This window comes from Gordionus sp. m RMFG-2023, chromosome 5 (assembly GCF_954871325.1).
Source record: "Gordionus sp. m RMFG-2023 chromosome 5, tfGorSpeb1-WG-v2, whole genome shotgun sequence".
Taxonomy (NCBI): domain Eukaryota; kingdom Metazoa; phylum Nematomorpha; class Gordioida; order Chordodea; family Parachordodidae; genus Gordionus; species Gordionus sp. m RMFG-2023.
In genome coordinates this window covers 10825898-10840612 of record NC_088779.1, presented here as the reverse complement: position 1 = coordinate 10840612, position 14715 = coordinate 10825898, and the positions used below count along the sequence as shown (strand labels likewise).

The following is a 14715-nucleotide window of genomic DNA, read 5'->3' as shown; positions in this document are numbered from 1 at the left end:
TACAATTTAAATAATTTAAGTTCCTTATAACATCATTTTTCACTGTATAATTCAGTTTACTTATATCCAAGGTTATTTATCAATTATTATTTTTTTCTGTAAAAATATTTTTATTTTCGTCTATAGTTGCGATTTTTCTCTTAAAACTTAAATTGGCTAATTTTATAAAATGATTAATTTTAGTAATTTGGTTTCCTTTATTATTATTTATTAAATAATTAATATTTCGATAATTTATTCAAATATTTTAACAATTGGCTTTTCTATACACAATTTTTTTTTTTTTAAAAATGATGAATACAAAATTTTCAATCTTCAAATGATTTGTGCAAATTATTATTATTTTTTTAATAAAAAGACATACCTTACCAAGTAATCTTAATGATATAGAAAACAATGTCTCATTTAAAATGAACACCTTATATAATTTTGCTTCGTTTTTTTTTTGAAAACACAGTATAAACTGGGTTTCCTTTTTGAGAGAAATTTTGAACATGAAGATATTCATTTTTTTGACAAATGGATTCGTTTTTTAAGTTTATTTAATTTAAAAAGTTTATATATATTTTTTTGTTTATAAATGAATTTTCATGGAAAGTTTAAAATTTTATAATGATATTAAATTTAATTTTCTTATTCACTAATTTCCTCCAAATATTTCACAGCCCACTTTATATTTTGACCGTGTATGTTTATTTTATTCTAACATAGTTTAAATTTTATTATGTTAAGTTTATAAAAAAATTTTATAGTCAGATATATCTGATAGTTCGGTCTAAGATAAAATATCTTTCTCCTGTCCTTAATTACAATAGATATTTTAATTTCTTTTAAACTAAATAATTAAAATAAATCTGTATATGAAAATATTGCATTAGATCATGGAATGCTCACCAATTTTTCCATTTGAGACAGTGAAGAGTACTTGAAATGGGGCTATTTAAAGCCCACAATATTGATAATATCACTCAAAATTTAAAAAAAAAATTAATTACATGTTTAACCTATTGTCAGATGAGAATGGGATTGATAAAAGTTAATTTGTCATTATCAAATTAATTGTACTCATATTTTAATCTTTTATATTTAAATACATAGAGATCAGTATATATATTTGAATTCGAATTTTGGATAATGCTTTCACGGAAAGAATAATTGAAAATAACCTAGTATTATATTTAAAGAAATTAGTAGAGAATGAAGAAATGTGCTGTAGAACAGAGTCCTACTCTAAAATCTTTCCTTTTTTTTGACGAAGAATTTGTGGAAAATTCAGATGATGATTATCTATCGATTAACAAAAGATAAAATAAAATATTTTCAACAAATTTCTAGAAATAAAAACCCTTTTCCCAAAAATATCATTCCAAATGCAATCCTATCCTTGGCTCCGGCGAAAAGCATTTTAGGATAAAAAATTTTAAACACAATTCCATATTAAAAATTAATAGAAAAATATAATTAACAAAATATTATATTGGAATAGATTTTAACTCATTTTCTACTACAAAATAAGAATTTTAAAATATAACGATTAATAATGGCGCAATTATATAATGCAAAAAGTATTTCAAAAAAATAATTTTTTTAGTTATGAATGAACGGGAATGCCCTACACGAATTTGAACACTTTCCTATTTTTTCGATCATGAATTTTGAAATTGAACACATTTGATTTTTGTGCCAATGAACGACGAACACTATTTTTAAATGTTTACAGTACTATGAAATATACCTTTGCCAAAAAAGTTAAGGAATTTGAAAAGTTAATAAATTTTCCGAGAACTTAAAATATAGGTGTTTGGTATTCATAGTCAGATAATCTTTAACTATTATATGTATACCACGTTCCCATATAAATAAAAATTGATTCCAAAATAGTTCTATTATGTTTCGTGCTAGGGAATTTGATTTTTAGCCGTATTTCCAAATTTTGAGGGGGGCGGGGCTAAGCACCTCGCCAAATAATTTTAAAATTTTTTGGTGTTAAATTTGAATCCCTTTTCTTTTATTATTGTTATAATAATTAGAATTTTTATAGTCAAAAGTTTTTAATTTTTAACATATAAAATAGAGAAGCAAAAAGTTTTATTTTCCAATATGTTTATTTTTATAGAAATTTTATGCCTCCGCCGCTTTTGATATTTTAAATGGGCATCAACAAGTTTTGATGATTAATGTCTCCATTTTCCCGGTTTTAGCCAACTCTAAAAATGCTAAGTCAACTTTTTAAACGAAAACTATCACCCTAGCCTCGCTTGAGGTTTAAACCTAATAGATAGCTCTAAAAATATACTATTGCCTCAAGGCTTAGCGAATTTTTCCTACTGTTAGAAATGGACCGATTTATTAAAAAAATTTGTTAAGATAGTTGAAATGTTTAAATTGTAAAGGTAATTGGAAGGTTTAAATTGTAATCAAATTAAATGACAATTATATGAAAATATCGATGATATGTAAATTTTAGTAGTATAAATAGTGCAGGCGCGTAACCAATGGGGGGGGAAAGGGGGAAATTCCCCCCCCAAATTTGACTATTTTCATAAATATCATTTTAAGCTAATAAAAATTTTACCCCCACCCCCAGAACCCCCCCCCCACCAATCAAAATTTTACAAATATTTGAATATCAATTTTCCAACATATTATTCAAAAATATTAATAAAATGGAAAAATATTTAGTCAAAGAGATTGAAATCAAACGATAATTTATAAATAAGGCTGAGCATGAGCATGAAAAAAGTAATGTGTCGTTAGCAGCGATATCATTATTGAATTCAATGATCAATCAGAGTTTATCATTGCTGCTAGTTGCATCAATAAATTATTTTTAACTCACTACTTTGTAGAAATTTACAAAAACCAAACTTAGATTTGGTTCAGGTTATTGATTTGGCGGAAAATATACATGAACAGGTAGATACAATAATAATGTAGATAAATATTTTCATAATATTTATCTAGACGTTGAATCGAAGGCTAAATTTTATGATATAATACTAATTAAACCTCGTCTAGCACCTAGGCCATTATTGAGATGAAGATAAATATTGGCTCAACTGAAGAATATTATAAAATATCCATTTTCATCCCATTCTTAGATACTTTTTTATCGCAAATAAAAGTACGGGTTTTAGATAAAAAACAAGTCTTTAGCAATCTTCAAATTTTATTACCCAAAGATCCTTCTTCATTTTCAAATGCCACTATTGGTAAAATTAAATATTTAGAAAAATTTTATTCCTATGAGATTGATACTGAAATAAATTTAATCAGTGAATTCGAATTTCGGTACAAATATTTATACGTTTAGCTATTTTACCTGAGCATGCTATTGATGCGCTCAATCGGTGTAAAGAAACCTTGGCTCAATTTCCTAATATTTTGAAGTGGTTTTTTTTATATTCTTGCATGTTTGCCTATTACAACATGTACGAATGAAAGGACTTTTTCTAACTTGAGAAGGTTGAAAACATATTTACGAAGTACTGAATCTCGGCTAAATGGGTTAGCTCTGTTAAATATACACAGAGATTTGGTTCCAACGACAAACGAAATAATTAAAAATCTTGTATTTGATAAGAAGTTAAAAAAACTTGTTAATTTAATTATTTTCTAGTCAATATTTTAAACTACTATTAGTATTTTCAATAAAAAAAGTATATTCTACTTATATTGTATGAGAATTTAAGCTGAGGCTAGTTTTTAAAGCAAATTTTATAAAAAAAATGACATTACACTTTATTTCAACTTTACATTTAAAAAAACCTTTACATTTAAAAAAACCTTTACATTTAAAAAAACCTTTACATTTAAAAAAACTTTATTAAATATAATATACCTAACTTGAAATAATAAAAAAGAGGCTTGTAATATCCTATCCATAAGCACGAATTAGTAAATAATAGTTAAAAATAGAAATATAATTATTATTAAATATTTCCCCCCCCCCCTATAAGAAAATCCTGGATACGCCACTGAAATAGTGAGATCGAAAATGTAATAATTCAAGAAAAGAAAAGAGAAAGATATATAATTTTTACTTTTTATAATTTGATTTTACTTTACGTTTTAGTTTTATTTATGTTATTTAGAATAATTTTGATTAACATATTTTAATAAATTAATTTGTCCTAATTTAAAAAATCTCATAATGAACTATCAATCTGCCAAATATTTAACTTTCTTTCTAACAAGATTAGAAATAATGGATAGATTCTGCTGTGATAATATTTGCAGATTTGTAAGTGCTGCCTAATTAATTCAAAAACCATTTATTCATTTGAGTTATAAATCCAAGAGGGGGATAAAGAGATATATTTTATAGTATTACTTAGGGCTCCTATATTAATATTGGAACGATGGGCTTGCCTAGATCCGAGTTGATGTAGACAAGTATTAAACTCAGAGCGCAGATTTTAACTTAACAATGACATATAATTTATGATATTTGTCATCTACATTTGTTCTAATTTCCTTAGTTTACAAAATAATGCTTTCAGCTATTCTCATAATCATAATCAAATCTATGTCATTTTTTTTGAAATATTTTACTTTAGCAGTGAAAAAGTTTCAAATGATTTGGGAAATTTTAAAGGAGTGGATAAATATAACTCCAAGGGAAATTGAAATCGATATTAATTCATAATAAATTAGCAGAGCATTTATTTTGGCTGTGAAGAATAATTAAATGTAAATTGTAATATATAGGTTATAAAATGTAGGAAAGGAATCAGTAATATATTTGAAAAGTATTTTAGCTTACCTATATTTCCTGACTTAGAGAGGGGGAGGGCGCTGTTTAAGTCAATACTTAGAATTGAAATATTTATAAATCGTTACAAAATATTGACAGTAAATATATGCGATATGATGTGTATGATTTAGAAGTATATTGGAACTCAGGGTTCTGGATCTACCATTTCGATCAATATGAATATAGTAGGGTAGGTTATAGTATGCTGAAATACAATTGGGACAAAATTAAGTTTTTAAGAATTAAGAAGAAATGTGTGATATAGGGAGACCGGGGTAGAACGATTGATATTTTTCATTTTAACCAAAAAATTTCGAAACAAAAACAAAGTAGAACAAATTATAGATTTATTTGTAGCCAAATCCCCCATCTAAATAAAAAAAGTGTAGAAGGAGCTATTACTAATTACGTGAAGGATCCGATTTCACTATTTTACTTAATACTTAGAATAAAATGACTAAGTATTGGTAAAGTGGTTGAAATAAAATCAAGCAGAAGTAAGAAAAAGTGCATCTTATTATATATTTCCATTAAAGCACTGAATTGATTTCCATTATGCTTTGTATCCAAACCGTTGTCTCTTGTTTAGTTGATCTATTAATGATTAAAAATAGTGTTGTTAAACGGCTCGAATTTTAAAAACGGTTAACCCAATATTTTAGCCAAAAATACAAATCTCGAGATTTCGTTAATAAATGCCCAGAGCAAAATATTCAGACTTGCATAACATTTTTGGCTAAAATATTGGGTTAACAATTTTTAAAAATCGAGCCATTTAACAACACTAATTAAAAATGATTTCATAACCTTTTTTTTGGCAGCAACTTAGGTATTTGTTGAATTAGTATTTCTTCAAAAAATATTTTACGCAAACATTTTAATTTATGTATTCTATTTTGTAAATTGCTCTTATAAACAATGCAATTGAACCATACACCGGAAGTCTAAGATAAATATTTATGATAGTGATCTTAATATTACTATTTAAGTTTATCTAACTTTTTATTTTTTAAATCTAGCCTTAAATATTTATTTTTCAAAGATTATCCTTTATCCCATGTACACTATATACATTGTTTATAATATATTAAGTTTATTTCATGGTAATAAACATTAATATTTTGACTATATCCATTATTTAAAAAAAAAAATCACTTTATTTATTCCAAATTTTTTGGAAAGGGCCCACTATTTTTTCCATGTTGGCAAGCAGATTAAATACCTCTGCTGCCTCCCCTCCCCAATCTATTCACCTGGTGCTTATTATGCCCTCTTTTGCTAGTTTATCAGTTATCTTTTTGGAAAGTAGTAGCAATATGATCATTTATCAATATATACTGTAAATATAAATATTCATTATTTTAATATGTTATCATCAAAGTTTGCCTTTCTTTCAGATATTGTAAGTGTCTTTCCTTTTGGGAAGTATTTAAAGTATCACCAAATATTATATTATTCTATTTCCCTAATGGAGCACATAATTTGTGACACAATTACATGAGAGAAAAATATGTAAGAAATACCTTATAAAACTTGTTTTCATAATCTCAATTATTGATTCTCATCATTCTATTTAACATTTTAATAATATAAAATTATCATTCATTTTTCATTGAAAATAATTATAATAGGATAGCTTGGCATCGTTAGCTCCTTTTACATATGTGTGCCTAACCCTGAATTCACAGTCAGCGCAAATTAGTGGCGAAAAATCATTCGACGCAAATTCGGGCTAACCTAATGTGGGGTAAAGCTCTCTCAATTTTATTTTTGGTAGAAGGATGTGGTGGAAATTTTTGACTATTTAAAATTTCTATCAAATCAAAAAATTTATTTTACTTTAAATAATACAAAGCATTTTACATATGAATTGTAATAATATCAATGTCATGAGTATATATTCACGTTTTTCCTAACTATGATCGTAAAATCATTTGATTGTAAATTCGTCCACTTTTCTGATTAGTCAAATTAAGATTATATCTTAAATATTGTTAAAATATTACATGGAATTATCTGATATATTAAATAAATACATAAATAGAATAATTAGCTGCATGCTGCATAAAAATTTGTATGAATAATGATGTCGTCTATGTTGGCCGAAATGGACAAAGACCCTCCCATATTAACCGTAGGTATTTGCCCCTCAAGGCTCATCATATCAAAACCAATAAGCTGGAGTTTGAAAAAAATCTTTAAAAATATTTTGAGCAAAAATCTTAATCGTTATTTCTGAAAGATTTTTTATGCCTAAAAATTACAAAATATTTATTTATATGAGTTTTCACAAAATATATTTTAGGCTATTCTTTTAAAAAATTTGAATTGTTTTAAAAGTTCCAGAAGTTTTAAAATTTTATTCTAGGATTATATTTTGGACATGTTTTTATACAAAAAGCTTATATATTTTTTTCCTCTAAAGTTTCAAATGCGAGGACTTAGCCTTAAGTAAGATGTTATTAAAAAATCTTTCTTCTTCTTTAAAGATTTTTTTTCAAACTCTGCAATAAACGGAGTCCTTCTTGACCCATAGTCAGGGCTTTATTCTCTACGCGTGCACTATGTGGTTTTGCATTTTAAATTAATAAAAAAAAATTCTTATTTTTTTTCAAAAATTTTGTTATAGACTGGAAATTTAGGGTTTCTAAAATAGTAATTTTGAAGCAGAAAATTTAAACGAACTAATAAAAAAAAATTAATGGCGTTCATATTTTATTTTATTGAGTTCCTGTCACGCTTTAGCACATTACTAGCAGCATTTATATTAATTTTCTACATATGTGTGGAAAGGGATGATACGCTACGCGTTTTTAAGTAACATTAATAAATAATAGTTTTACATGATTCTTAAAATGTAAAATTTCCCTATCTATTCACTAAAATATAGCGATTTTTGGGCTTAAGATATTGATCCTTCTTAGAGATACTACTATTACTCATAAATGCGATAAGCTCAAAAAATAATTTAGAAAAAATTTAAGATTCAATAAAGCCTTAATTAGAGAATCTATCAAATCTCGGGATATAAAAATTGATCGGATAATTTTTGAAAACAAGGATAAGCTGATTCAGAATATATTTTACATGGAATACTGACACCTGACTCAAAATTTATTTAAAAAAAATTGATATGTATAGTGAATTTTATTTTTTTCCTTTTTTTATTTTCACTCACTCTTGGAACATATGACTTGTAGTAAGGAAATGTATTTAAAATAATAATAATGATGAGAATCCATCAATTGATATTCAAAACTCATCAATCATATAAAATGATCATAATCAATCTATTAGAAAAGCTTGCCGTTAGACAAGAAAATAACTAGTTATTTTATTAAAACAACTAAAATTCATCTTTTGTTTATAATTGATTGTTATTATATTATAATATATAGTTGGTAAACTATTCAAAGAAAATTTATCTTTTTTTTGTTTCCAATTAAATTATTTAATTTTATGGTTAATGAAAGATTTGTTTTTTAATGTTTTCTTGTAATAAATGATATTTTTGTTTTTATCATTCTGTTATTTACCACTTTCAAAATTAAAATTTTTAAAAATTTTCTTAAAATATAATTTTTTTAAAATAAATATTTTATTAAAAATATAATACATTTTTTTAAAAAAAACTTTTTTAAAAAAATATAATGGATATCGTTGCAAACCAATCTAGTATCAAACGTTTTTCTACTTTAGATTACGCTCTATTCGCGGTATTTTTATTTTTATCCCTGATAATTGGATCGGCATATGCCTTTATAGGCGGCAAACAGAAAACTACACAGGAATTTTTGATGGGTGATAAAAAAATGGGTATTTTTCCAGTTGGAGCTTCTCTGATAGCTTCCTTTGTATCAGCCATATCCATTCTAGGAACCGGACCCGAAATTTATTTGTACGGAACACAATATTGGAACATTGTTATCAGCTACGGGTTCGTTATTCTGGTCGCAAACTATTTCTATCTCCCGGTGTTTTACAATCTCAAACTCACCTCAACATACGAAGTATGAGAATTTAAAAAAAAATTTCTGTAACTTTTTAAAAATATAAATAACAATTCTGTTGAATTTTTTTTTAGTATCTTGAGAAAAGATTTCATAGAAACTTGCGATTAGCGGGATCGTTCACGTTTACAATACAAATGGTAATTTTTTCCCATTTTTGAAAATTTTTACCATGGTTTATCTTATTTTTTTATAGGAAATTAATTTCCTTATTTTTTTTCTTTCTAAATCATATCATAATATAAATTTATCAGGTTAATTTACAGAGCCCTGCAGAAGTATCATATGCAAGGACCGGCTAGGATTTTTTTTCTCGAGTTTTACATTGGCCCAACCCTTCCCGGATATTTTAAAAACCATAACATTTAGTTTTAATTTTTATAGCTACTGGCGAGTTTAAATATTCGTTTTTAAAATATACGGTGCAGCCCGGGTAATAAAATTTTTTAGACTGGGCCTGGTTCGGGTATATTTAAAAAATTAAAATACGGCCCGGCCCGTTTACCTGGGCGAGCCTGCAGGCCTCTGATAAATTTTTAGGCTAAATTTTTAGATTTTTATTTTAAAAAATATGATAAGGTTAATATAAATACCTAAAATGTCTATATATTTATTTTTATTTTAGGTTTTTTATCTCGGGATAGTTCTTTATGCTCCATGCCTAGCCCTCAATCAAGGTTTAATATATTTAATAGTTATGGATATATTTACAACTGTATCTTATATAATTATCGTTTACATAGTCACCGGGATATCCATAACAGCATCCATCTTAACAGCCGGTCTTGTATGCACGTTTTACACATCTATCGTAAGTTTACCTTTAAAAATGATAAGGAATTGCAAAATATAAATATTACCATGAATTTAGATCCTTTTATTTAATTGTCTAGGAATAAGATTTGCATTGACAAATTATTATAAACCTAGATGTATAAATTATATTTATTCATACTTCTCTTAAAAATATTAAAACTATTAAAGGGGGGAATAAAGGCCGTTATGTGGACTGATGCGTTCCAAATAATAGTAATGGTTCTTGGATTAATCATCGTGGTTATTAGAGGAGTATATGTTGTCGGTGGAGTTAAAACTATATGGGAGAGAAGTTATGAAGGAGCAAGGCTTCAAAAAATAGAGTAATTTATTAATAATAAATTGTTTTATCATATATTTTGACTAATAATTCTAATTTAAAATCATTTTTCTTTAAATAATGTAGTGGATTAATGCAAATATATATAATTATAAAGCTTTAACTTTGACCCATTCGAACGTTATACTTTTTGGACACTTACAATTGGTGGATTTTTTACATGGTTAGCGATATATGGCGTTAATCAAGCGAAGGTACAAAGGTGTTTATCATGTCCTACTTTGCGCAAATCACAGTGGTATTTAGATTTTTATATAATTATATTATTGATAATAATTTAATGGGTATATTAACTATACAATTCAGAGGATGTGTGGGTGGAGTTAAACCTTTATTATGAGTAATTTTGTTTTCAATACTTTTATTTTGATATGAAAGTTTGCTTTCATTTCTTTTAAATAGTAAAAAAATCTTCTTAATTTTCTATATCTATAAAATCAACTCAAAATATTCTTATATCTAAGATGCATAAAAGTATACGAATAAAAGTTAATTTTAAATAAAATTTTCATATAAATTTTTTTGCAGTAAATCATATAAATTGAAAAACTGGCAGCTTCCCAATGACTTTATAATCGTTTCATTTCTAAATGTTAAAAATCACTTAATATTATACTTCACAGCATTTGCTAAATCTAAACGATTAAGGGTAAAAGATTAAGTAATTTATAAATAGTTTTAAATCTTAGCATAACCAATCCGTAATATGTTCGTTTCACATTTTCTAAAAATGTCATAGATCTATTTGACCTCTTTTATACTGCTGCTACGAAATCATAAACATATCAAATCTACAGTGACATGAAGTATTACTTAAAATATCATAAAAGGTTGTTTTTATAATAATGATAGGGAGACTGGGGCAAGGTGGGTTCAGGTTTTAGTCCACTCCATTTGTAATCCTTATGGTAAAATAGTAGAAATTTAAATATAATATAGATAATTATGTCATACTTCATTGGCAAAAAAAGATTAAAAAATATTCATTTTAATCTTTACAGATAAAAATACGTTTTAACATATCAAAAACAACAAAATCTTTATAAATAATTAAAAATTCAAATAAATAGATTTTATGAAACTCTAAACCCTATTTTATAATTTTTCAAAATTACAAAACATAAATTAAAATTATTTTAAATAGCATTCATCTTGATGGTTAGTTTGAGGTAAGTTAGTCATATTTATTATTTAATTATTAGTCTAACCCATTTCCACCCCCCCCCCCTAAATTTTAATAATTATAACCACTTAATTTAATCTAATCAAATAAAGGGCTATGTGGACAAATTTTCCCTGCCTGGTAATCATAATATCTCTTTGCTGTTATTCTGGGTTAGTCATGTATGCACATTTTTATAATTGTGATCCAATTTTATCACATCAAGTCAAATCTGCCGACCAGGTATATATTATCAAAACACACGATTTTATTTTATGATAAAATATCGATTAAATTTATAGTAATATATACAACCAATTCCAGTTATTTGATATTTTATCTGTTGGCTTGCTAAATAATGCGCTTTGATATAAAATAATTGTAGGAATGCTCAAATTAAATTCCATAGCTACGCCACAACAGAAATAATATAAATAATGAAAGAAAATATGTACTTATAAATTGTTTTCAAAAATTTTATAATAGATGTTACCCTTATTCGTCCTGGAAGTTATTAATTATCCAGGCTTGCCTGGCATATTTATTTCGGCATTATTCTGTGGTGGTATGAGGTAAATTTACTGATAAATTTATAAAACTTTTCTTTATCCTAATAAACAAGAATTAACGTTTTTATACCGTTAGACTAAATCCTTCTATTTTGCCTATTTTAAAATATCTGCGAAATCAACATTTTTGGCAAAATAATTTTTCCCAACCCATGATATTAGATCGTGAAGGAGAGGAAAGTTTGTTTGGCTCTATTCTTGTAAAATCTTGGGTCTATATATTGTATTGCTCTAAGATCTTGATTTAGCCTTTTTTTTAAAAAAAATCTGACCTTTTTTTTCAATTGGCTTAATTAGAATTTTTAACACTACGCTAAATGATAAACATTTTTTTCTATTATAACATTTATAGCACCATGTCATCTGGTGTCAATGCTTTGGCGGCAGTTTCATTAGAAGATGGTATTAAAATGTTTATTTACCCAAATATCAATGAGACTAAAGGAGCTATCGCTTCAAAGATTTTGGTCGCCATTTATGGATTGATGGTAATCGGCGTCGCATTTATATCTTCGTATTTAGGTGGAGTTCTACAGGTAAATTTATTATATATAATTGTATTTTGTATATATCAATTCTATATATCTGAATAAAACAAAAGACAGCTTTAAGCATATTTGGTATGATCGGTGGGCCTTTGTTAGGATTATTCACATTAGGAATGTTTTTCCCTTGCGCAAATTCCTGGGTAAATTAAATATAGTTCATTGTAAATTAATTATTTTTAACAAACCTTTCAGGGATCTTTTTTGGGATGGATATTTGGAATGGTTTTTTCATTCTGGATTGGCATAGGTGCGACTATTAACAAGCAAACCTTCCCAAAATTAAAGTTGCGTATAGATGGTTGTTCTAACTACAATCGTAGCAGTTTTAATAGTTTCAATTCTACAAATTCATTTGTTACATCTCACTACAATACGATGTACAACTTATTTATATTTTCAACGAAATCATAAAACAATTAATTTTTAGATTTTCCAAACCGATACCAAAAGTATATCAGCTCTCTTACCTATATTTTAGTACACTCGCCACCCTCTCTGTCGTTATTATAGGACTCATAATAAGCCTATTAACAAGTTTATATATATAAAATAATATATCGATATAATATATATAATTTTTTTTTATCACGGAAGGAAATAAAAATCATTATGTTGATCCTATTTTAATATCCCCACCTATTCGAATATTGATGTCGTGGTTCAGTAAAAGCCGTACTTATTTTTTAGAAGATGCGAAATCTCAAAATATAGTATTATCATTATAAATATATTAGATTTTAAAAATGTTCGATTGACTTGATTAAAATAAAATTAGGTATATAGCTTATGAATCTTATAAATATTTTCTTACTTTTTTAAGACTAAATTTTTTAAACATTTTGATAATTGGTTTAATGAAATGTTTTCATAATAGCGATAGCAATGCAATTATTATTTTTTTTAAATTAGAAACTAGACAAGATAACTACAAAAAATTCGTAAATGTTAGTGCATGCTTGACCAAACAAATGTGTAATGAAAATTACAAATTTAGAATTGAATACACATAATATTAAAAAATATTTTTTCATTATTATAATATATAACATCGATGAATTAGCACAAATTCTAATATATAGATATAGATTAATATGAAATATCTTATATGATTTGTTACAATAAATTAGATATTTTAATGAAGTTCCCCGAAGTTCTTATATACAAATATTTGATAGTGTTCTAATCTGATGTAGGTAAATGGCTCAATTTTATTATTATTTTCACGAGTTCTATCATTTAGATCTGCAAACTTAGGCCTGACCCGGTCCGAGTCCGGCCCGCTCGGGCCTAATTTTATTTAAAATAATCGGGTTAAGGCCGGGCCCTAATATTTTTAAAAAAATTTTAGGCCGGGTCTGGTCGGACCTTGGAAATTTTATTAAATACATCTTAAATTTATCAATTTTATATTGAATTTTTTATGAAAAATAAAAAATTTTGATTTAATTTATTGAAACTAAACGCTATATAACATATGTCTTTTATTTTAAGTAATAATAAAAATTATTTTCTATATTTAAATAAATTCGGGCCTGGTCGGGCCGGTAAATTTTTTTAAAGTAAATTTCGGGTTCGGGCCGGGCAGGCAAAACTTTTTTAAAAAAAATTTCGGGCCGGGGCCGGTCTTGAAAAATTACGCCCGATTCAGATCACTACTTTGAGAACTGAGTTTTAAAAAATCGAAAAAACAAAATACATTTATTTCGCAATAACCAAATAATGATAAAAATCACGAACCAGATCCTAATGTCAAAACCTTCTATTTCATTTATATTATGTAAATATAATTATTCGAGTTTTTTGGGGGAATTTATAGTCCCAATTCCATTTTTAAAGAATGAGCATTTTTATTATATTATAGTTTAAAAAATAAAATCATAAAATAAAAAGTAATTAAAAAAAAATTGAAATAATGAAAGTTATAATAATAATCATCTGTTTTTTTCGCGAATAAATTCATCTCTAATTTAGATTGTCAAATATGAATATCTTCTGATTCAAAATTAATAATATCATAATTTTAATGCACTACAAACTACAGGCCTGCAATGGGCAGTTTTTTTAGCATTTTCGCCCATGTCGCTCATACTTAAAGCGTGCGTTTTCCGGGTTTTTAAAATATTTTTAACATTAAGCGGATGGAGGACTTGTTTTAAAGTAATGGGCGGGAAAATTTTTAATATTTTTTAGGCACAATGAGCAGAAGTGACCAATAAAATTAATATTTTTATATCGTAATATTGCATATTATATAAGTTTAATTAATATGCATTAAAATAAAACGCTAAACCAGCTATAAAAATCATTTTAAAAATCAGACGGGTAAATGAACAAGCGTGGTTAATATTTTAAACAATTGTAAGTGGACGTGCTGAAAAGTTTTAAAACTCCTAGTGGGATGGGTGGAGATTTTTGGCTAAAACACGTCCATTGCAGACTTCTACTACAAACTTTTTATACTACTAACATTAAATATGTAAATTCTTCACAAAATCTTATTCAAATATCACAACA

The 14715-nt window shown here is 26.3% G+C and overlaps 1 protein-coding gene across 1 annotated transcript; it reads left to right on the top strand.

Moving 5' to 3' along the window:
• The first annotated feature begins 246 nt into the window (after positions 1–246).
• On the top strand, positions 247–13202 carry LOC135929261 (sodium-coupled monocarboxylate transporter 2-like). The gene is made up of 16 exons (XM_065465763.1): positions 247–372; positions 6388–6503; positions 8433–8766; positions 8841–8906; positions 9392–9443; positions 9510–9577; positions 9751–9905; positions 10020–10160; positions 11198–11327; positions 11571–11656; positions 12006–12189; positions 12255–12341; positions 12394–12578; positions 12629–12735; positions 12796–12911; positions 13111–13202. The coding sequence occupies exons 3-16, from the start codon at positions 8554–8556 to the stop codon at positions 13141–13143; spliced, it is 1623 nt and encodes a 540-aa protein (XP_065321835.1). The 5' UTR covers positions 247–372; positions 6388–6503; positions 8433–8553; the 3' UTR covers positions 13144–13202.
• The last annotated feature ends 1513 nt before the right edge of the window (positions 13203–14715 follow it).

What these genes read in the sequence shown, in the direction of transcription:
- LOC135929261 (XM_065465763.1), top strand. Translation starts at nt 8,554, where the DNA reads ATGGGTGATAAAAAAATGGGTATTTTTCCAGTTGGAGCTTCTCTGATA. An exon ending in GCACGTTTTACACATCTATC is followed by an intron (nt 9,578 to 9,750) that starts GTAAGTTTACCT and finishes AAACTATTAAAG; the next exon opens with GGGGGAATAAAGGCCGTTAT. An exon ending in TTATTCTGTGGTGGTATGAG is followed by an intron (nt 11,657 to 12,005) that starts GTAAATTTACTG and finishes TAACATTTATAG; the next exon opens with CACCATGTCATCTGGTGTCA.